Source organism: Rhinatrema bivittatum, chromosome 1 (genome assembly GCF_901001135.1).
Source record: "Rhinatrema bivittatum chromosome 1, aRhiBiv1.1, whole genome shotgun sequence".
NCBI classification, from domain to species: Eukaryota; Metazoa; Chordata; class Amphibia; order Gymnophiona; family Rhinatrematidae; genus Rhinatrema; species Rhinatrema bivittatum.
Window position 1 is genome coordinate 421,662,960 of NC_042615.1, and position 23,125 is coordinate 421,686,084.

General features: G+C 44.2%; 1 protein-coding gene across 1 annotated transcript in view; it reads right to left on the reverse strand.

The window, feature by feature from the left end:
• Positions 1–23,125, reverse strand: part of LOC115080968 — a 312,075-nt gene that overhangs the window by 60,653 nt on the left and 228,297 nt on the right. The window contains exons 9-10 of the mRNA XM_029585462.1: positions 22,872–22,980; positions 7,415–7,482 (exon numbers count right to left, since the gene is read on the reverse strand). Coding sequence (XP_029441322.1) covers positions 7,415–7,482; positions 22,872–22,980 — 177 coding nt within the window. The remainder of the gene's footprint in view (positions 1–7,414; positions 7,483–22,871; positions 22,981–23,125) is intronic.

Below are 23,125 nucleotides of genomic sequence, written 5' to 3' on the forward strand. Positions count from 1 at the left end.
GACCCAAGGGGCTGAGGCCAAACCAAATGGTAATACTTGATATTGGTAAGGAGCCTGCCCCAGCACAAAGCAAATATACTTCCTGTGGTTTGGGAAGATTGCAGTGTGGGTATAGGCATCCTTGAGATTGAAGGAGCAAAGCCAGTCTCCTCTTCTGAGGAGTGGGATCAGGGTTCCCAGAGAGACCATTTTGAACTTTTCCCTCTGAAGGAATTTATTCAAGGCTCTGAGACTGAGAATAGGGCATAAATCCCCCAGTTCTCTTTGGTATCAGGAAATACTTTGAATAGAACCCTCAGCCCTGTTGGTGGAGGGTAGTGGGTTCCACCGCTCTGCCATTAGAAGGGTGGAGAGCTCTGTCTGAAGTATTTCCAGTGGAGCAGTCAAACCCCATGATAGACATGGGAGAAAGTCCACAGGGATAAGCCTGAAATTCAGTCGATACCGCTAGCGAATGATTGCGAGAACTCACCGGTCTGACGTGATGTGCGGCCAGCGGTGGGCGAAGTGAAGCAGCCTGCCTCCTACAGGGGAGCATACTGCCAGGGGTCTGGTGAAATGACTCAAGCTCCTTCACCCCCAGTCAAAACCCCGTGGTGGGGTCTGGCTGGGGATCTGGCTGGGGCCTGGGTGCGCGCGGCTGGCAAGAATAACCCTTGGAACCAGCTCAGGGAGTCCGCGTCTGGGAGGTGGAAGGGTAATATTTCCTTTGCCAATAGAAGGATTTTCTCAAGCTTTGTCGATAGGCCTCACTGATGGAGAATGGCAGATCAGAAGCACCATCTGATACCTGTTGAAGGGACTCATGAGGATCCTTCAATTGACCTTGTCCCTGAAGAGATTCTTTCCTGTAGAGGGCAGATCAGCTAGCTGCTCCTGTACCTCCAGGCAAAAGTCTGAAGCCCAGAGCCAGCCCACTGCAGCCACTGTAGCCACTGTTTCAAAAACATTGTAGGTGGATCTTACCTCGTGTTTTCCCTCCTCCAGACACTGTTGTACTACAGCAGATAACGCCTCCTGCAGCTGCTCTGGCAGGCGCTCCGCCAGTTCCTGGATCTGTTTCCACAAGTTCTGATTGTATTGGGTCATATACAATCGGTAGGAGGCGATGCGGGCGATAAGCATAGCGCCTTGAAACACCTTCCTACTGAAGGCATCCAGCTCCCTGTGATCTTGGCCTGGAGGGGTGGAGGCATGGGTGCAGGAGCACTTGGCTTTTTTGAGAGCAGACTACACCACCGCCGATTGGTGAGAGAGGTGGCACCTCTCAAATCCCGATGCCTGTTAAACCAAATAGATGGCGTCCGCCTTCCTATTGACTGGAGGAACTGACATCAGATGTTCCCAAATCCTCAGGAGAAGTTTCTTGAAGATCTCATGGACTGGGACAGCCACCATCTCCTTTGGCGCATTGAAAACCTGGAGAACTTCCAGCATCTTGTGTTGAGCGTCCTCCTCTGAGAGGAGTTGGAAGGGAATGGCTTTAGCCATGGCCCGGACAAACCTGCAAAGGAGAGGTCCTCTGGCGGAGACTTGAGTCTCTCATCCAGTGGCAAAGACTCAGAGGAGGTCACTGGAGTCCTCAGAAGAGGAGTCCGAAGTATCATCTTCCCAGGGGTCATAGGGGCCCTCCTCCTCGCTGAGGTCCCCAGGGGGCCTGCTTGGGCGAGCCCTGTCAAAGCTACTCAGCTTGGGCATCGAGGGCATCGGGGGCCTTGAGGTCAGCAAAGGCACTGATAGAAGGGAGCTTCCCAATGCCCCAGGCACGGGCTCAAGGAACTATGGCTGTGGGACCAAAGGACCCAAGGGTGCCAGTGGCTGTAGCATATCTTCCTCCTCTTCAGACCCAATAATGAGAATCGCTCCCAAAGAGGGCATCAGTGACCACAGGGGAACCAAGGGTCCCCCAGGCACCAGTTGCATTGGAAGAACATCGAGGAGGATGTCCAGATGCCCTAGCAGGGGCACCAACAGAGAAGGCACAGGCTCCGGCACCGGTATGGTGTAACTTTGACAAAATTTTCCGTGCTGGGCTCCATCTGATGATGACACCCATCTGTGAGGACTACCATCCTGCTTGTCCTAGAAGAACAAGTGAGATCTCACTAGGGACCTAAACAGAATCAATATCACCTCCCTTTTTCTGCTGACCATTCCTCTTCCTATACAGCCAAGCATCTTTCTGGCGTTTATTGTCGCTTTATCCATTGTTTGGACACGTTAAGATCATCAGATACACTCACCCCAAAATCCTGCTCTTCCTTTGAGCTTAGAAGAATATACCTTTCTCTTGGATTTTTGCATATTAAATGCATTACTCTGCATTTTTTAGCATTAAATTTTAGCTGCCAGACCTTAGACCATTCCTCGAGCTTTGCTAAATCCCTCCTCATGATTTCCACTCCTTTCTGGCTGTCCACCCTGTTACAGATTTTGGTATCACTGGCAAAAAGACAAACCTTTCCCCGAAAATCCTTCCATTATGTCATGCATAAAAATGTAGTAAAGATCCAGTCCAAGGACCAATCTCTGAGCCACACCACTAGTACAATCCTCCTCAGAGAAAACTCCATTTATTACTATCCTTTCTTGCCTGCCACCTGTCTTCTTCCTTCTCTGTCATTTTCTATTTATTAAATTCTACTTTTTTTTTTTGCTTTTACTTTTTCATCTACTTTGGAATGTCATAGTGGTCTCTTTCTCACATGCCTGACACAAATATTTGCTGCAGTTCAGTAAGCTTTTATTGCTGTCCAGGGTTTTTCTGAAGGAAGACCATGTACCGTGGAAGGTAACCTTTTATTTTAATTAATAAATAAAAAGCCTGGAGTCGTTTGTAAGGCCTATGTATAAATAATAAGTTGTATTATTTCCTTTTCCAATTATAATTGTAAAAGCACACAGGTAGTGTACACCATAACATGCCCATGTGGCCATATATACATAGGACATACAAAAAGAATGGTGAGTGTGAGGTTTAGGGAGCATTTGAGTTGCATTAGAACAAAAAAAGAACAGGCACCGCTGGTACAACCTGGACACAAATGTCCCACACAGAACAGGATTTGAGATTTGTAGTATTATATCAGGAAATTAACAAGCGAGGAGGTAACACCACTAAAAAACTGTTGATTAGGGAGCAGAGATTTATTTATGAGTAGGACACATAGGTCTCCAAAGGTCTTAATCGTGAAATAGAGTGGCAGGCAATGCTGTGAAAGATACCAGTAGCAGATACAATAGGGAGAGAAGTGATTGTAAGATCTGTGTAATAGAGTGATAGGTAATGTTGTGAAATACATTAGTAGTATATATAATAGGGAAAGAAGTGATGGGAAGATCCGATATTCAATTATAAGAACTTTAAGGATATTTTGAGAATTGAGACAGAGTATCAGGGGTTTTGTGATTTAGGGAGGTGTGGCTTGACAATACGAGACATCACAGGAAGTGAGGCAGGTTAAGAGATAAAGCTTGATATATAGTAGGGCGGAATGGAGAGATTACAACACACATGCGCGGCGTGGTAGAAACTCTATCAGAGTCGTGAAGAGAAGCTGGCGAGTCTAGTTTGTTGGTGAAACAAAATGAAGAGAAACTGGTGAGTGTAAATTTTTTGGAGATATCCGAAAGAATTATCACGTGAGATAGTAAGAGTAAATGAGGACAGCATATGATAATTTGTCTAGACTTCCGTTTTAGATTTAAATTAATATAAAAAACGGGGTTGGTAGATAGGAGTGTGGGAATATATTGCGGTAGATTTTCAAAGGTTTATGTGCATAACTTACGTGTGTAACCCCGAAAACCTGCCCCTACGCGTGCCGAGCCTATTTTGCATAGGCTTGGCGGTGCACGCAAGCCCCGGGACTTTGAAAAAGGGACGGGAAGGGGGCGGGGTCATGGCGTGGTGCTGATCCGGGGGTGGGCCAGGGGCGGGACCTAGGCCTCTGGCACAGCAGCTGTGCCGGGGGATAGCGCACCCGGTACGCGCAAGATACACCTGACAGAGGCAGCGTAAAAAGTTTAACAAGATAGGGGAAGGGAGGGGAAGGTGGGAGGAGCGGAAGAAAAGTTCCCTCCGAGGCCACTCTGATTTTGGAGCGGCCTTGAAGGGAATGGGGAAAGCCATCGGGCCTCCCCTAGGGCTCGGCGGGCACAAGATGCACAAGTGTGCACCCCCTTGCGTGCACCGACCCTGGATTTTATAACATGCGCGCGGCAGCGCACACATGTTAGAAAATCAGGTGTACATTTGTGCGCGCTGGGTAATACACACAAATGTACCCCGTGCATGCTTCTCTTAAAATCTTCCCCATTATGTGAATATGCTAGTTGGAGAGAGAAACAATAGGATATATTAAGATCAGTGGGGGTGTAAACGTATGATAGGAGAAAAGGATGTTGCGGTTGTAAAATGGATGGCTGGGGATGGGTATTAGAATATGCATTCGTGGCGTTATCAACTTAGGTTTGGGAAATGGAGAGTCGGGTGTTATGCAGTCTTGAGAGAATTTATAAGTTTGATAAGTTGGGGTAAAAAATATTTTGTGAGAAGGGATATATTATGACATGGCTCTTATATTTGGCTTTGGGTTTCAGTGTGATTTAAAAGGAAAACAATGACAGTATTTTTAAGCATTGGCTCGGGAGAATTTGAAAAAGAATATAATGCACAGGTAATTATCATATAATTTATGATTATCTGGCAGGAGAAATATTAAATACATGTTGGAGAAAGGAATAGAATATTGTATTAAAAATTGATTTAATTATAAATAGGATCCAGAGGAGCTACTGACATGTTGAAATGAATGACAGTTTGAGAAGTAACCGAAAATAGGGAAGGTTTGGTAAAAAGGGAGATCAAGTAGGTAAAATTATATATATTTACATTGGGGGAGGGTGGAGAAATGGGAAGGATATTATTTTATTATTTTTTGTAGAAAATATTGGGAAGAAAACCAGTATGGTTTGGAGATAAGAAGAATAACATTATTATAACCCGGGAAGATTACATGGTGAAGCACTTGACAGCATTAGTGAAGTCCCAAGATAAGAAGAACTAGAGTGATATGGGCAATATCAGAAAATGTACAATATGACATCAAAGTACTGAATACAATTTTCGAACATTTGTAAGAATTTGGTGGAGAGAGAAAGCATTGTTAATAATAAGGTGACTCTGAAGCTGTAAGCACTGTATTGGAATACCTGTAATAACCCCTGAGTGTTGTGTTCCACGCCCGTGGACAGCCGCGGGCGCAGCCCCCTACCATGCCTGTGGTGGCAACCCGCTGTGGGAGTTCCGGGAGAAGCCCCGGATCAGACATCCCTCACTCCGATATGGACCCTTGTGCTGGTCGCCGGGTGGAGAGCCGTCCCTGCTCTTCCCTCGCGGCGTCCAGCGGTGTTTCCTCCGCGGGGGAAATCAAAGATGGCCGCCGCCATCCTTAGGTGCAAGGCTGCGCCCCTTCTCAGATTTAAAGGGACCTGATCCCTTTAACTAGACTCACCTGTTTCCTATGAGCCAGAGCAGAGGAAGTGTAAAAGGATGCTTCCTCTGCTCATTCGTTGACTTGGCAACTTCCGTGGTTAGTCAGGTCTGCTTGCTTTGGTGAGTTCTTGTGCTTTGGATCCTTGTTCCTGTTTCATCTTGGTGTTCCTGGTATTGACTTCGGATCGGCTAGCGGTGATTCCTGGTATTGACTTCGGATTGGCAAGCAGTGATTCTCTGGTGTGTGACTTCGGACTGGCAAGTGGTGATCCCTCGGTGTGTGACCTTGGACTGGTAAGCGACGACCCTCTGGCACTTGATCTCGGACCTCTTCTTGACTGTCGTCTCCAAGGGCCCGCCTAAGTCCCAGCGGCCCGGGTCCCTACGGGCTCCTCCCGGGGGGACCGCGGGCTTCCAGGAGTGAAGCTCCAGTCAGCCCTTGCACCGAACTTCTTGACCTCTCAAAGGTCCACCTAAGTCTCAGCGGTCCGGGTTCCTACGGGCTCCTCCTGAGGGGACCGCGGACTTGCAGTGGCGAAGACACACCTCCTTTCTTCGACATTACGACTCTTCGTCTGCCTCCACAGTCGACTCTGTCTCCAGTGCCGAGGGTCAGCTGGTCACGTCTTCTGTTCCTGCCTCGCCACCCGATGGGAGAACCTACGGATCTTCCTCCTAAGGTATTCCATTCTCCCGTCGGCCCAAGGGTTCACAAGCCTGAGCATAACACTGAGAAAGCTCTGAGAGAGCGAAACTAGTAGGATCCTATATTTTTGGGTATTGAGTATAAATTTTAATATGGTATGAAAGATGTGTGTGAATGTGTATTGGGGGATATTTAGGGAGGTTTTAGCAAATTTGGTGGTGTATTGTTTTACACATATGGGAAAATACTTTGTATAAGATGAGTATGAATAAAGGATTGAAATAAAAAATAGTTTCCTTTATGTGTAAGGAATATCCACCTCCCAGTCATGATTATCATTGAATCATAATTGAGTGATTGCAATCACATTAATGTCCTCTTCCACCATGGTGCGTCTAGAGTAATCATTTTGTTAGATTACCAACATTTCCGCAGGTAACTTTCCAAATGTTTTTTCTACCCCCTCTCTTATTTCCTAACTTCACTTTTCTAACTTCCATACGATATTTTAAATGAGTTCCAGTTTACCACTGTTCAGGTGTTTCCACCTGCTAATACAGGACTTTCCATATAACTCCCTATTCCCCAAACTTCCTTTTGATTATTATGTGTCCTTCTTGCCTGTTGGCTTTTGCTCCCATCCTGTGATGAACTCAGTTTAAAGTTCTCCTCAGTAGGCTGGTGAGCGTATGAGTAAAGATAGACTCTATCCCTTTCTTAAATGATGTATTCTGTCTTTACTTGTCAAACTTTCTTCTTACAATATCACAACTTGATCACAAACAAATAAACATCCCAGTGTCTTGTCAATATCATCCATTCAACCAAACATTCAAATACAGGATGAGGATGAGTCTGTCCCTTTGCCATAACTTTACTCCTAAACTGAAGGGATATTATCAGTGCCACGTAGTGTTTTTCCAGTCTGCTCATCATTGATGCCTTCATGGATGAGCAGCAGACCGGTTTTGGCAACAGTTCTGTTATATATCTGGGCAGGCAGCACACACTACTCTGGAAATCATGTCTGGTTGGCAGATGGGTGACTTTGCAGATCACTGCTGCTGCACCAGAGCTGGAAAAAAATCTGCTACTGTGATATGCCAGAGACCCAATAACCTTCAAATTTTCATTAAAAGAAGGTTACATAAGAAGTCTAATGCATAACCAAAGAGAGAGCACAAAATACTATTGGAATATCTGTAAATCCAAACTGTAGCAGGCCTGAGAGTGCCCTTTTGATTTCTGTGATCCAAATCAACTGAACTTACTTGGATTCTAGAGAGGTGACTTGGAAAGTCTGCGAGAAAAATGTATTCTTGTGAAATGGCTCCGAAGACTGGTTCATGTAAGAGAAAAATACTTGATTATATTTTTGGCATTTTCATATTTCATTGTTTAGTTTTTATATATAAACTTTTGTATTGAAAAGCCATATTCAAACATTTGTGTGGCATGCCATGGGTCTTACGCATGCCACACACATTACTATAGAATTCACTTATAACAGTTTCACCCCAATGTATGTAATTATACAGGCAATAGACTAGTTACCAATTATCATTCCCTAATCCCCTCCCCTCTTCTACCCCTACATTTTCCCCTCCCCATAATTGTTACGCTTTGAGCTTGTTAGTGGGCCCTTGGGTCATGGTGAGAGCTGACTCCACCCACAGGGAGGAGCCCTGTGGGGACTCACCATGACAGGCAGGGTCTCAGCAGTGATGGATACGAAAAGCAATAGAGTTTTATTGTACAGCATGTATGTAGCCCAAGGAGCGGGTTGATAAACACAGTCCAGAGTAGAGAAGCTCTTAGATGGATTCTCCGGTAGTGGTCCGCAGAGCGGAGTAACCCGGGGAATACTTCTTCCTGTAGATTCTTGTGCAGCGTATCTCTGGTAGTAGCCCGCAGCACAGGGTAGGCCGGAAGATGGTATTGAAGGCAGGCACAAGGCAGCGTGGATCCAGTGATGGTCCACAGCACGGAGTAACCCGAGGGTCCACACAGCAAGAGGCGAGGAGGTTAGATGAGCAGATCTTGTAATAACTTCTGGAGAGAGGTAGCGAAGCTACTATCATACTCACAGTGGAGACCCGAGACATGGGAGCACTGGAAGGTCCGTCAGTAGAGGTAGCGACAAGTACTCACTAGGTAGTAGGCAGAGAGACTCGCAGAGAAGGCTCTCCGAGGAGCGGATAACCCTGAGTGCAGAAAGGCCCCTGAGAAGCAGGTACCTGAGGCACTTAGACTAGAATGCTGGAACAGCGAAGCAAAGCGTCTCTGAGGCAGAATTGAGCAAAATGGAATCCCTTGCTAACTCGTAGGTAGGAAGGTCCGATAGGGTTATATACACGTAGGCAGGGATGTCATGTGGAAGGGACGCCCCCCAGGTTCCCGCCATGATGTGTTTTAAGAAGGAGGCAGGCGTGGGTGCCTTAGGTCACATCAGATTCAAGATGGCGACCAGGATCGCCCATGCGTCCCGGGAATGCCAGGGAGGTTGGCGTGCAGAGGCAGAGGTGGCTAACTTCGAAAGAACCGGAGCTGCAGAGCAAAACGAGGTGAGCAGCAAAGGTCGCAGCCGTCTGCGACCAATGGGCACAACAATAATCACTGATATATGTCCCAATAACAAATCAAACATTATAGTTCATCTTAGTAATACAGTTCTTTCCTATCAAAATTGTAATATATTGACTTCAATCTTAAGTCATTGCATCTCACCCTACCACCATCTACTGTGTACGCTTATTATCCAATTCCTATTTCATATATCATATCACTGAAGCAGAACACACTGCAGATTGTACTAGGAAAAGTCATTAAGAATCTGACTGCGGGCTTTGTTAGATATATGTAAAACTTAAGGAAGTCAAATATCTAGAATCAGCTTCTCTTTCTTAGGATGAGAACCCGAGCAAGACGTCTGTTCTATTATGAGCAAATGACAAATTTTATTTTTCAAAAAGGTAACAGGTGGAACAGGTGGCTGTCTCCAAAAATACAGTATAGTTATTCTCGCTAAGAACAACACTTTCCAAATCCATACATATTATCGAGGTATGTAAATAGAACAACTAGTGCGTCAAAAGTCAATGGTTGAGACAAAATGTTTTCCATACAAATAAATACTATGGGGTAGATTTTCAGAGGGATACGTGCGTACGTTAAGGGGCAGATTTAAAAAAAATACGCGAGCGCGTAAATTTGCGCGCATCGCCGGCAGCCCCGCTCCATCCTCCGGTCACGGGGGCTGGTCCAGAGGCCTCGACCACGCCCCCGGGCCGGCATCACGCCGCGTCGTTTCGGGAATGCCCCCCGGACACGCCCCCTCCCGCCCCTTTTCAAAAGCCCCGGGACTTAAGCGCGTCCCGGGGCTTTACGCGCGCCAGCAGCTGGCTCGCGTGGGCCTTTTAAAATCCGTCCCTATGTGCGTAACCCCCGAAAACCTACCCCAACCCCCCCTTCGCGCGCCAAGCCTATCTTGCATAGGCTTCCGGCGCGTGCAAAGCCCCAGGACGCGCATATGTCCCGGAGCTTTCCTGGGGGGCGTGTCGGGGGCGTGTCACGACCGGCATGTCATCGGGGGCAGCGCCGCGGGCATGGTTCTGGCCTCGGAGGGAATGGAGGCAGGCTGCACGGCTTGGCGCGCGCAGGCTGCCGATCTTGGGCAGCCTTGCGCATGCCAACCCCGGATTTTAATGGATACGCGTGGCTATGCGCGTATCTATTGAAATCCCGTGTACTCTTGTTCGCGCCTGGTGCGCGAACAAAAGTATGCATGTGCGCAAATTTATAAAATCTACCCCTCTATCTATATCTTAGAGCAAGATCAGAAAGAATGTCCAAAATTCCCTATCCCAATAAGACATTTAATTCATAAATCAAGTTGTTGCTATATGAGCTAAAAAAGCCTGTCTATGTGAAATAAAAGCCCAATTTAAAAATTTTAATTGTGGGCAGAGGGGATCTAAGATGGCCGCCGCGTGAAACGGTTGGCGAAATCGCTCTCTCCCCGACTTCTTTGAAATTTATTTCTTTAAACGATGCCCACTCTAAGAGAAAGGCCAAGCTCAGAGAAATCATCGCCTCATCATCGCCGGTCTCTGAGGATGGTCAAACGAGGATTGAATCTTTTTCGCTACCGAGGTAACAAGAGAAAAGCCGATGGAGGAGGCTGCAGCAATTGCCGACATAGGGCAGATGTCAGCCTTGCTGGCCGACGAGATCATGTTAAGTCCCGGCACTCCGATGAACCCCCCCATCCCCGGTCCCACATCACGCTGCGATTGCTGAGGTAAGTCCTCAAGGACTGTGTTCCTTTTCTGAGACTATCGCTGAATTAAATAAACTTAAATTGAGCGACTTACCCAAGAGCAGTGAAGAAGTGGAAAAGAAAGCTATCGGAAGTGGTGAGAGGGAGTACGGCAAGAGGGGAAAATCTGGCTCAGAAATTAGTATTGGAAATGTTTGTACTGATGGAAATGCCTAAGATTATAACTATGGAATCCTTGTGGCATGCTATGAAAGGTCTTGAAAGTGCCATATTGAATTTGACCAAGATAACACTTGAATCAAATAACAGGTTCTTAAGTATTGAAAAAGATATGAATATGCAAACTACTAAGATTCAACAGATGGAGCTATGTATGGAGAAAATGGAGACAATTCAAACAGAGATATTAAGAGTGGAAGACATTAACGTGAAAAAATTAGAAAATATTGAAAATCAAACAAAATACCTGAATTTGCGAGCATTACATTTTCCCTTTATTAGAGAGATTTCTGCGTATGAAATGCTCAAAGATTATATGATAAAAATATTAAAAATACCAATGGAAGGGCTTCCTGTGATTTCCAGAGTTTATTATTTGTCAGAAAAAGGAGGAAAATTTAAAGAAAATATGGCTCAAGAGGAAGATAATCAACTGAACTTGACTCAAATCCTGGAACTATCGCTGGAATCTGAAGTTAAAAAAAGAATGACATTTTTTTCCTGTACTTTTGCTACTGACAGAGATATGATCATGAAGAGGTTTATGCAGAATCGGACAGAATCATATTATGGGAAAAATATCTGGATTTATCTAGATATCTCTCGCATAAACCAAGAAAGGCGAAAGAAGTTCTTGTCTTTCAGGACCGAAGAAGTGGCAAGGGGGGCTAGTTTTAGCCTTAGGTATCCCAGTAAATGCATTATAAGACACCAGAATGCAAAGTATATTTTTCTTGAACCCATTCAATTGCAAAAGTTTTTAGAACCAGCTAACCCCTAGTGTCCTGGTGTACATCGTTGCAGATTAAAAGAGTCTTGCTACATTCATGTGACGTACCATTAATTAGAAAATAAATGTTAAATTTTTTCTTCTAAGACCACCTTTATAAGATCCCCTCAGGATTCCTTGAAACAGTAGATCCGAGTCTATGATGTAATTCCATATTGTATGGAAAATTTATTTGTCAACTTTGCTTTATTAATCTACGCACTGTATAATGTTTACTATTTTTGTATATATTAAAAAATTTAATAAACAGTAAATTGCAAAAAAAACAACAAAAATTTTTTTTAATTGTGTTTCTCGCATTTTGTATGCTACTTGTCAGTTTGGGTATTCCTGCAAAGCATGTCTTCAATTGTTTTGTGAGAAGAACCACATCTAACTCCTTCTCCCAATTTGTTTCAGCTTTAGAGGAACCCATTCGAGTTCAATGCAAGTCAATAATTTGTGAAAGAAAGATAGAAAATCCTGGGAGACATACTCTATGTCAAACAAATCCTGTAATAATTTCCAGTGTTCTTTGGTGAATTCTGAAGGGATCAGAGAACTTGCAAGTGATGTGCTTGTAAAAATAAAAAATAGTCCCTTTCTGTTAAATCAAAAGTTATACTTAGCTCATTAAAAGAAAGGATCTTCCCATGCTCATTCACTAATTGACCTACCACCAGTAGTCCATGAGCTTGCCTTTCCACAAAATGACCCCCCTCCATTCTTGGAATAAATGCTTTGTTACCTACCAAAGGTAAAAAAAAGTGATCTAACCTTATTCAGATGTAATTTACCCAAAATTGATATAACAGTTCAATCAGACAGTGATGTCGTAAACTATCAGGTGGCTGACTATTAACAAGCAGGCCGATTCAGTAAAGTCCGCGGGAGAGCGGACGAACGCCCGCTCTCCCGGCGCACGCACCGGCCACTTGCCGGGGCGCACGATTCAGTATTCAAATTAGGTTTTGCGGTAGAAACAGGCAAAATGAGGTGCTAGGAACACTAGCACGTCCATAGCGCCTCCTTTTAGCCCGGAGCGGCGGCTGTCAGCGGGTTTGACAGCCGACGCTCAATTTTGCCGGCGTCTGTTCTCAAGCCCGCTGACAGCCACGGGCTCGGAAACCAGACGCCGGCAAAATTGAGCGTCCTGTTTTCGGCCAGACAGCCACTGGCCCATTTAAAAAAATTTTTCTTTACTTTTTCTACCCTTCGGGACCTCTGACTTAATATCGTCATGATATTAAGTCGGAGGGTGCACAGAAAAGCAGTTTTTACTGCTTTTCTGTGCACTTTCCTGGTGCCGGCAGAAACTAGCGCCTACCTTTGGGTAGGCGCTAATTTCTGAAAGTAAAATGTGCGGCTTGGCTGCACATTTTAATTACTGAATCGCGCGGGCATACCTAATAGGGCCATCAACATGCATTTGCATGTTGAGGGCGCTATTAGGTGCCACGGGTTGGACGTGCGTTTTCCGCCCCTTACTGAATAAGGGGTAAGGGAAAACGCGCGTCCAATACTGTATCGGCCTGAAGGTGAGTTACATATGGTTTAGAAAGAGGGAACACCATTCCAGAATCAAAATCTTCATCTATATAATATGTAGCTCCTTGGAGCCAATCTCCTACATGACTTCGCAGCCATATTATAACTTTTAAGATCAGGGACCCCCAAACTGCCTTTCCCCCATGGCATTTTTAACTGGGTTAATATTATATGTGGCTTCCGGCCTTTCTATAAATATATTCTCATTATTATTATTTTTTTTTAATTTATTTAAGATTTTTCTAGACTGACATTCGTTGGGAACATCATATCGGTTTACATAAACCAGTAAATGCAGCGGAAAAGCTTTACAAGGAATGTTATAACTTCAAAAACATAAAGGGGAGGGAGGCAATGGGGGGGGAGTAGATAAAAGTGCAAGTTAACTTCGAAACATAACATTTTAACTTTGATGCATGAACAATTTGACTTCAAAGTAAAATTCTAAAATCAGGGGGTATGGGGGGTATGGGGGAGGAATAGAGCGAGGTATAGAGATATATTCCTAAAAGTTTCTTAAGGAGTAGGGGAGGTCAGAGGTGGGAAGGAAAGGGAAAAAAGAGAGGGTGAAGAGGTAAATAAAGTAATAACTTGCTTAAGGAAAAAATAAAGTGTGATTCAAGGGTATACCAAAGGAAAGATAGAAAGAGGATCTAAAAGGTAATGCAAAATAGGGGGAGGATGAGGAATACAGGGGCCTGTAGTAGAGGCAAGTTGTTTAGAGGGCAGAAGGGGGAAGAGGCGAGGGAACTGTCGAGAGGTGGAAGGAGGGGGGAGGGATCTTCAGTTTTTGTTTGAATTTTTTTGGGCAGAGTTCTTGTCATAGCTCAGTGGGCATCGAGTTCCAGATTGTGGGTCCTGTGATGGATAGAGCATGCTCTTTAGTGGCGGTGAGATGGGTAAGCTTAGAGGGGGGAGAGTGTAGGGTAGCCTTGTAGTGTGTTCTGGTAGGTCTATTGGAGGTTTGGAAGTGTAGTGAGCCATTGAGGAAGTGCATATTATTGGTGTGTAGGGTTTTGTGTATGTTGGATAGGTCTTGTAGCGGATGTGAGATGCGATAGGGAGCCAGTGTAATTTTTTGAGGATGGGGATAATGTGCTCAGTTTTACGAGTGTTGGTGAGGATGGGGGCAGCGGCGTTTTGCAACATTTGGAGTGGGGAGATTGTATTTTTGGGAAGGCCTAGGAGGAAGGCATTGCAGTAGTTAACTTTTAAAAATATCATAGTCTGGAGGACTGTGCGGAAGTCACTGAAGTGGAGGAGGGGTCTTAGTCTTTTTAGGGTGTGAAGTTTAAGGTAATACTCTTTCATTGTGGAATTGATGAATATTTTTAAGGTTACCTGATTGTCAATATATAGAAACATAGAAATGACGGCAGAAGAAGACCAAGCGGCCCATCCAGTCTGCCCAGCAAGCCTCGCACTTTTTAATTTTTTTTTCTCACATACTTATCTGTTTCTCTTGGCTCTTAGTAACCTTTTTTATTCTATTTCCCTTCCACCCCCGCCATTAATGTAGAGAGCAGCATTGGAACTGCATCTAAGTGAAATAGCTTAATTAGTTAGGGGTATTAACCACCGCAATAAGCAAGCTACACCCATGCTTATCTGTTTATCCAGACTATGTAATTCAGTCCTTGTTGGTTGTTGCCTGAATATAGATCCACCTTTCTTCATCCCCCCCTGCCGTTGAAGCAGAGAGCCATGCTGGCTATGCATTGAAAGTGAAGTATCAGTCTTGCTCCCCTGCCGTTGAAGCAGAGAGCTATGCTGGATATGTGTGAAGTGACAAACTTTCTCCTCTGCCTTTGAAGCAGAGAGCTATGCTGGCTTTGCATTGAAAGTGAATGATGACACCTAGGTCACAAAAGTGTTGTGCAGGGGTGATTGTAGAAGGGAGGGTGAGAGGTTGGGAGAGGTTGATGTTGTTGTGTTGTGGTGATATGATAATGATTTCTGTTTTGGAGCTATTGAGAGCAAGGTTGAGGTTAGTAAGGAGGGTGCTGATTGCGATGAGGGAGGTTTCCCATGTTTTGATGGCGTTAGGTAGGGAATCAGTCATGGGGATGAGAATTTGTACATCATCCGCATATATGAAATGAGTGAGGCCAAATTCAGAGATGAGATGGCAGAGTGGTAAAAGGTATATGTTAAAAAGAGTAGAGGATAAGGAGGAGCCTTGGGGAATGCCTTGTGATAGATGGATTGCTTGGGATTCTGTGTTGCCTATTCGTACTTTATATTGTCGGTTATTCAGGTAGGATTCGAACCAGTGAAGTGGGATATCTGAGATGCCAATTTCATTCAGCCGGCTGAGAAGGATGTTATTCCCTTCTCAAAGGACTGGATATGTGAGCGAGATAAGTAGGGTTTCCATGCTGAAATGCTTGCGGAAGCCAAATTGTGAAGGAAAAAGTATATTATGTTTTTCTAGGTAATCAGTAAGTTGTGTGTTTTTTTTCCAGAATTTTTGAAAGGAAGGGTAGATTGGGCGATAGTTGGTAAGGTCAGCAGGGTCGAGTTTTTGTTTTTTTTTTAGGATAGGTTTGACGATGGCTTGTTTCAGAGAAGTTGGGAGATCTCCGAATGTAATTGAAAGGTTGACAATGTTGGTTAGGGGTTGTGATATTATGTTAGGGATGGTCAGGAGTAATTTAGAGGGGATCGCATCAGATAGGTGCGAAGAAGGCTTCATCTTTTTTAAGAGTGTTTCTATTTCTGTGGATGCGGAGGTATCAAAGGAGTTATCAATAAATAATTCATCCTAAATTGAGTGCTGTGTATCTGAAGATATGGGTAAAATCTTTTTCCCCGGGTTGTAGGCATCTCCAAATATCTACGAAGTTAAGAGAGTCACACAAATATGGCACTCATCAAGTGCATGGAATAGCAGATCTTAGCTTAGCTGGTGCTTTGTCTATAGTAGGATCAAAAACAAAATTAAAATCTTCCCCGAATACGATAGGTAACTGGGAGTATTGTGCAAAGAGATTGATCAAGATCATAAAAAAATTGTGTTGATATGTTTGGAGCACATATAGAATCTAACACCACTTGTTTCCCAAACAGCAACTCCTCCACTAGGAAATATATCTACCCTCTGGGTTTTGTATCATTTTTTGTTTCTGGAAAGAGAGTGAGCTATTAATAAGAACTGCAACCCCAGCCTTGTGAGTTTCTGATGCAGCAGAGAAAACTTGTCCCACCCATTGCTGCTTCAACTTGGAAAGTTCCTGATCTGTCAGCCTAGTTTCTTGCAGGAAAGCAATACCTGTGCGAAACTGTTTCATCGCATGAAGTAATTTGTATCTATTTATCTTGATCCAACCCCACATACGTTCCGTGTCATTATTTTAATGGGGGACATCATGTCATGGTGCATATTTATGCAGCACAAATCAATCTCTCCATTTCCATCCCAAAGGAGATACTCCCCAGCCTGAGCTTCTCCTTAACTTAATCCCAAACAGGGATCTAATAAAAGAATTGTAATATATAACAAACCTCACAGTACACTTTATTACCACACCATGACTGTTTCCCCTAGTATAAAACTGATATTGAAAGTTAGGCTTACATCACCCCTCTCCCTACCTCCCTACCCTCTCCTTCCCACCCCTCCACAATATCACCCCCTACCTGATGATCATATCTATTCCGCCCATTTATCCCCCCTCATCCTCCAATCTTCCCCAAACCCCCCATCCCCTCTCTTATTATTACACGCTCTCCCATAGAGGAGCTGGAGGTCACTACAATGTGTTTGGGTGCCTTCTAGAGATGTGAATCAGAACCAGAATCGGTTCGGTTCCGGTTCCGATTCAAATCTTATAATTTTTATCGTCCGGCCCGATTGGTTTTTTGTTTATCGGCTGCACCTGATCCGATAAACATAAAACCCACCCTGACCCTTTAAAACTGACCCCTTAGCCTCCCCCACCTTCCCGACCAGACGGTGGGGGAGGCCGGCACCATCTTTAAAGATGGCGCCGGCCATGCCCGCACCATTTTTAAAGATGGTGCCGGCCATCCAGTGCTCCTATCATGTGACAGGGGCCGGCCAATGGCACGGATACCCTGTCACATGGTAAGGGCAAAGGGCCATCGGCGCCATTTTTATTAGCGCAGCCGACGGCCCGAGAGTGGGAGATCGCTCCCGGCGCCCCCACTGGACCACCAGTTAATTTTAAAACATTTTTGGGGGAGTCGGGAGGGTGGGGGAGGCTAAGGGGTCATTTTTAAAGGGTCGGGTTGGGGTTTTTTTTATCGGGCCATCAGCGCCATTTGTATTAGTGGCAGCCTACGGCCCGAGAGTGGGCGATCGGTCCCGGTGGCCTTCAGCTCCTACCATGTGTCAGGGGCTACCGGTGCCATTGGTTGGCCCCTGTCACATAGTAGGGGCTGAAGGCGACCGGCACCAATTTGGTTAGTGGCAGCCAAGGCTCCGGGAGCAGCAGATCGCTCCCGGGCCCTCTGCTGGACCACCAGGGGGGCGTCGGGAGGGTGGCACTGGGGGGGAGGCAGGGCGAGTCGGGGGCTGGCTGCCTGCCGCGGTGCCCCCTAAGTCTCGGCGCCTGGTCTCCGGCTGCGCCGATCTTCCTTTCTTCGGCCACGTGATCAGCTAGACCGGCTGCCCCAATCTTCTTTCTGTGTATGTATGTATGTGGTGTGTATGTGAGAAAGGAATGGAGCTTCTGTATGGGTGTATGTAGTTTGTATGTGAGAAAGGAATGATGTTTCTGTGTGTGTGTATATAGTTTGTATGTGAGAAAGGAATGGTGCTTCTGTGTATGTGTGTGTTTGTGATGTGTATATGAGAAAGGGATGGTGTTTCTGTGTGTGCGTGCATGCGGTATGTATGTGAGAAAGGAATCTGCCAGTTTAAAAAAATGAAATGTGATAATACATATATCTCAACTTTTGTGCTGGTAGCGCAACTTTTGAAAAGTTGGATGAAAGATGAAATTACTGAATTTTAAGCATCCCTCTTCTGGAAAATAAAATGTAACAAAGTGGGTAGAGACAAATACTAAAGCAAAAAAAAAAATTTAAAGTATTTAAAATGTTCATCTCAGCAAAATCACAAATTTAAGATACTGATGCCAGGTGGGGTTTTTTGTTTTTTAAGCATAATTTAAGTATGAAGACTAGAATATTTCCAATCTGAAACGGTTTTGCTTTTTTTTTTTTTTTTTTAAGCCTTTAGAAAATTTATTTTTTTAAATGACTAAGACTGGAATCTTCCCATTTAAAAGGGAAGCTGTCTAAGGATGTCTTTCTGTTCCTTATCTCCCACATGAATAATCAAACGACTGATAGTTTGAAGAAAGACACTTGCTTTATTGCCTGAAAGCGTAAAACAAGAGAAGCTGTACGGTGTGGGTGGCTGTCCCTTGGGAGGACAGAACCTGAAGGAAGAGTGTCATTTCGCCTTCTGATAGGAATGTGGTTTTCTTATTTAACGGTTGGGAGCATCACTTTCACTTTTAGTAAAAGTGAAAAATGCTGAAAGTCTGAAAGCAAGGTGCTTCTGTGAGAGTGTAATGTGTAAGTGAGACAGGGAGGGTTCTTCATGTATGTGAGACAGGGAGGGTGATTCTGTTTGTGTGTGGTGTATATGTGAGACAGGGAGGGTGCTTGTGTATGTGTGTGGTGTATATGTGAGTCAGGGAGGGTGTTTGTGTATGTGTGTGGTGTATATGTGAGTCAGGGAGAGTGCTTGTGTGTGTCAATGTGTGTGTGCGAGAGAGATGGAGCATATTTTTGCTGGCTTGTGGCTGTGAGATAGGGCATGTGTGTGATTGAGCCTGTTTGTAAGTGAAATAGAGAGAGCATGTGTGTGATTGAAAGCCTGTGTGTAAGTGAGCGAGGGCATTGTGTGATTGAGAGAGACTGGCCAGAGAGGTGACGTGTGTATGTGTGAGAGAGATTGATCAGGGAGATGACTAGTATGTGTGTGCTTGTGTGTGTGTGTGAGAGAGAGAGAGAGAGAAAAACTCTTTGGAGAGATGATTGGTGTGTGAGAGACAGAAACTGGTCCTGAGGGTGTGACTGGTGTGTGTGTGTGAGAGAGAGAAGAGACTGGTTGTGGTCCCTAAGGAAGAGGACTATGAGGACAGCTTCAGCAGCTACTGCTGCTTCTGGTATGGCCTGCAAGGGAAAGGAGGAGGAGAACTGCTGGAGAGGGTAAGTAAAGGTGGCTTTTTAAGTTCATTTTTCTTAATTGACTACCATTTTAATTATTGGGTAGTATGTGATGTGTCTGCTGTTTGAAATATTTTATTGGTGTTTGGTAAAGCTTTCAAAATTTGCATGAGTCTTTAATTATTGCATATTCTATTCATCAGCTGTTTTGAAATTATTTTATTTGTATGATTTTATAATTATGATAAATGATTTATATATCTTGATTTTATTGATTTGTTTCACGAGGAATGGTGAAATTTTTGTTTTTCCATTGATACACTGTATAGAGTCTGGCGTGATGCGTTTTACAGTTCAGTTTTTGTCTGCACATTTCTATTTATACTTTATATGGCTTTATTCTGTATTTGGTGTTCTGCATGCAAAGACTGAGATGAAGCATTCTTTTAGCATGTGGTTAATCTATAGGGATCTGTAGCAGCTTGGCCTGTTCTGTTTTCCTGATAGGAGGTGTATTGATATTTTAGCTTCTGGTGTAATATTTGTGGTATTCTTTTTCATAAGTGGGGTTTTTATTCTTTGAGTGTTAGCAAATAGTACTGTGTTGATAAAGAGGACCATGCCGAAATATATCACAATAGGTATGATGCCATATGAATTCTAAGATGCAAAGTTTTCTTGGCATCACAACAGTGCATGAAATTATCACAACAACTTTATATTAATTTTGCCTCAGAATGTCATTTTTCATGTAAAATATGTTATAAATGCATAATTTAAAATTGTGTATGGGGAGGGGGCGCCAGACTGTAAGGTTTGCCTAGGGTGCCTAATACCCTTGCACCGGCCCTGCCCTGAGCCTCAAATTGCTGTCTCTCAAAAGCCATGCCGCTAAACAAAAGTATGCTGCCTGGTCTGAAATTATGGGGCCTTGATGAAGAAGATCTACTAGATGGCCAAAGTGTAGAGGACTGTCCATGGCCAAGTTAACTAGATCTGTAAACCAAGGCCAACAGGCCCACTCCGGCACCACCAAAATTACTTTGCCTGGATGTTTCTCTCTCCATCGCAATACCTTGCCTACCAGAGGCCAAGGAGGAAAAATGTAAAGTAGAACCTCCCGAGGCCAAGGGACCACCAGAGCATCGACACTCTTGGCACCGTGTCCTCTTCTCCAACTGAAAAACCATAAGCCTTGACATTTTCATGAGTTGCCATTAGATTTACTTGAGGACAGCCCTACTTCTCATGGATGAGCTGCATCGCCACCTCTTATAGCTTCCATTCTCCTGGGTCTAACATTCTGCGACTCAAAAAATCTGTTTGGACATTGTCAAACCCCACAATATGCGATCCTGCTATCCTCTCCAATGGTTTCTACACCCAATGAATCAAATCCTGAGCCTCCTGAGCTACTGCCCCACTCTTGATTTCTCCCTGCCAGTTGATGTAGGCTACCGTTGTCGCATTGTCCGGCAGAACTCTCACTGACCGACCTCTCACTAATGGCAGAAAAGCAAGCAAAGCGAAATGCACCGCTTTGGTCTCTAAGCGACTGATAGACCAAGAAGTCTCTTTCTTGGACCATCAGCCCTGTGTCGACTGTTGCTGACAAACTGCCCCCCAATCAAACAGATTGGCATCAGTAGTAAGAATCACCAAATTCAAACTTTCAGCTCCAAATCATGGTCCAGATAGGAATGGAGGGGTAGCCTAGTGGTTGGCATGGAAGAGTAGCCTAGTGGTTACAGCAGTGGGCTACGAACCAGGAGACCAGCATTCAAGTCCTGCTGTCGCTCCTTGTGACCTTGGTCAAGTCACTTTACCCTCCATTGCCTCAGGTACAAACTTAGATTGTAAGCTCTCTGGGGATAGGGAAATACCTACAGTACCTGAATGTAATCCACTTTGAAGCACTGAAAAAAGTGTGAAAAATGGAATATAAATCTAAATAAAAAAAAAAATTGGAACAAAGGAGCCACTAAGACAGACTGTCCCTACTGACTCCATCAAGTGGCAGGGGAAGATGAAATTCCTCCAAGAGTGGGTTCCACAGGGTGAGAAGAGCCCTCTGCAGGGGCTGCATATGTGCACACACCCATGGCACCAACTCCAAGGTTGAAGCCATAGAGTCCAGGACCTGCAAATAATCCCAATCCTTGGGCACCGCCAGCCCCAACAACCAATGAACTTGCTTCTGCACCTGCTCCTCTGTGAGAAACTCTTTGCCACTCCTTATGTTGTTTTGAGCTCCTAGATACTCTAGGGACTGCGATGGAACTAGGTGATTCTTTGCTAAGTTCACTACCCAGCCGAGTGACTTGAGCCTCTGGAACACTTTCTGAACCAACTGACGACAGAGGGCCTCTGACTTTGCCCTGATGAGTCAGTCATCTAGATAGGGAAGTACCAGAACTCCTTCCTGACATAAATTTGCCACCACCACCACCACCACCACCATAACCTTGGTGAAAGAGTGTGGCACTGTAGCCAGACCGAATGGAAGATCCTGAAATTGAAAATGGTGACTCAGAACCATGAACCGCAGAAGCCGTATGGTAGTAACTGTCCCTCCATACAGGTTGTCTAGATGATTCTGTTAAAGGTAGTAACTACCGCTCCATGCAGGTTACCCATCAAGCCTTATGTTAAGGCTAGTAATATTTACAATGAAAACCAAGCAACTGTCAAAACAATAACAAAATTATTGCTAGCAATATTTTTATGGGGTGAATAGTCTTCTTGATAATCCAGAGAATGCTGCTTGAATGTGCTTTGCTGTTTGATTTGACCAAAAGCAAAGCACACCAAGCTTTAGACTACATGGTCACTGTGGTAAGATATTTTATATTGAAAAAGTGCAGTATGTGTGGGAAAGGAGGAAGAGGAAACATAAAATATAAAAATATTTTCTATTTAATTAGTACTATCAGTAAACATAACAGAATACAGGCTCATTTTCAGAATGATAATATCCCTGCCCCAAAGAGGTTATAATCTGGATAACAGCTCAGGGACGTAACATGATTTCCTCAGTCACTCAGTGAGTGGTGGAGAGGGGCATGACAGCGTGGACTGTGCTTGGACAAGGCCAGAGGTGAAATATCCTAATGATAGGAAGCCAGAATTATTGATGATGTGTTGAAAGGAAGTACTAAAATCAAACCGCATTACATTCCAATCCAGTTCTTACATTATTTCAATCCAGGATGTTGTAATAGTCTGTTCAGTTTTCTCAGAGCTCATCTTAAAAAAATAATATGTAATTCTGAGCTGTCTGATTCTCTCTTCTCAGTACAACCCAGATATGGCATATTTTAAAAAAAGAATGTAACCCCAGAAATTTTGTTTTCCTTTTACTCCATTTATTGTCTTGCATATTTGACTCCCTCCTCGGCTGATCCGGTTTGGAGTTTCACGTGTGGTATGCATGGAATTTTAATTCTGACTTCTCTAAGAAAAATATAAGTACATTTCCCTGCATGCAGTGGGGCCAAACCAAGACTGGATTAAGTTGACCTGGGAGAAAACGCAGCCCTAGGGAAGCTATCTGCCACTGCTAATATAGAAGCATAGAGGGTGACAGCAGATAAGGAATGAAAGATCCACCGAGATGATCCAGTTTGCCTCCTTTTGCATCAGAGTTTCTGTCATGCAGAATGCAAAGAGGAGGAAATGCCTAAACAATCATAAAAATACATTGAAAAAAATCATACAAGGAACTGAGTCTACAAGGTAATTTGTTAGTATAACTCAAGATGGCTCCTACCTCTTGTACATTTGCTGGATCACAAATGACTTCTTGTAGAGCGGAGACATTTGCAAGATCACGGATGACGTCTGAGGAATCCTTCTCATCAACATGCATACATTGTGCACTTAATCAAAAAAAAAGATCAGAGTCAAGTTATAATCAGTATATTTAATAAATACAAGTCCTCCCCATTAACAGCGCCTAATGTTTGCACGTTATCCTTTGGATAGTTTCTATCATGTCCATATGTACCTTTTTCTCTTGTAATG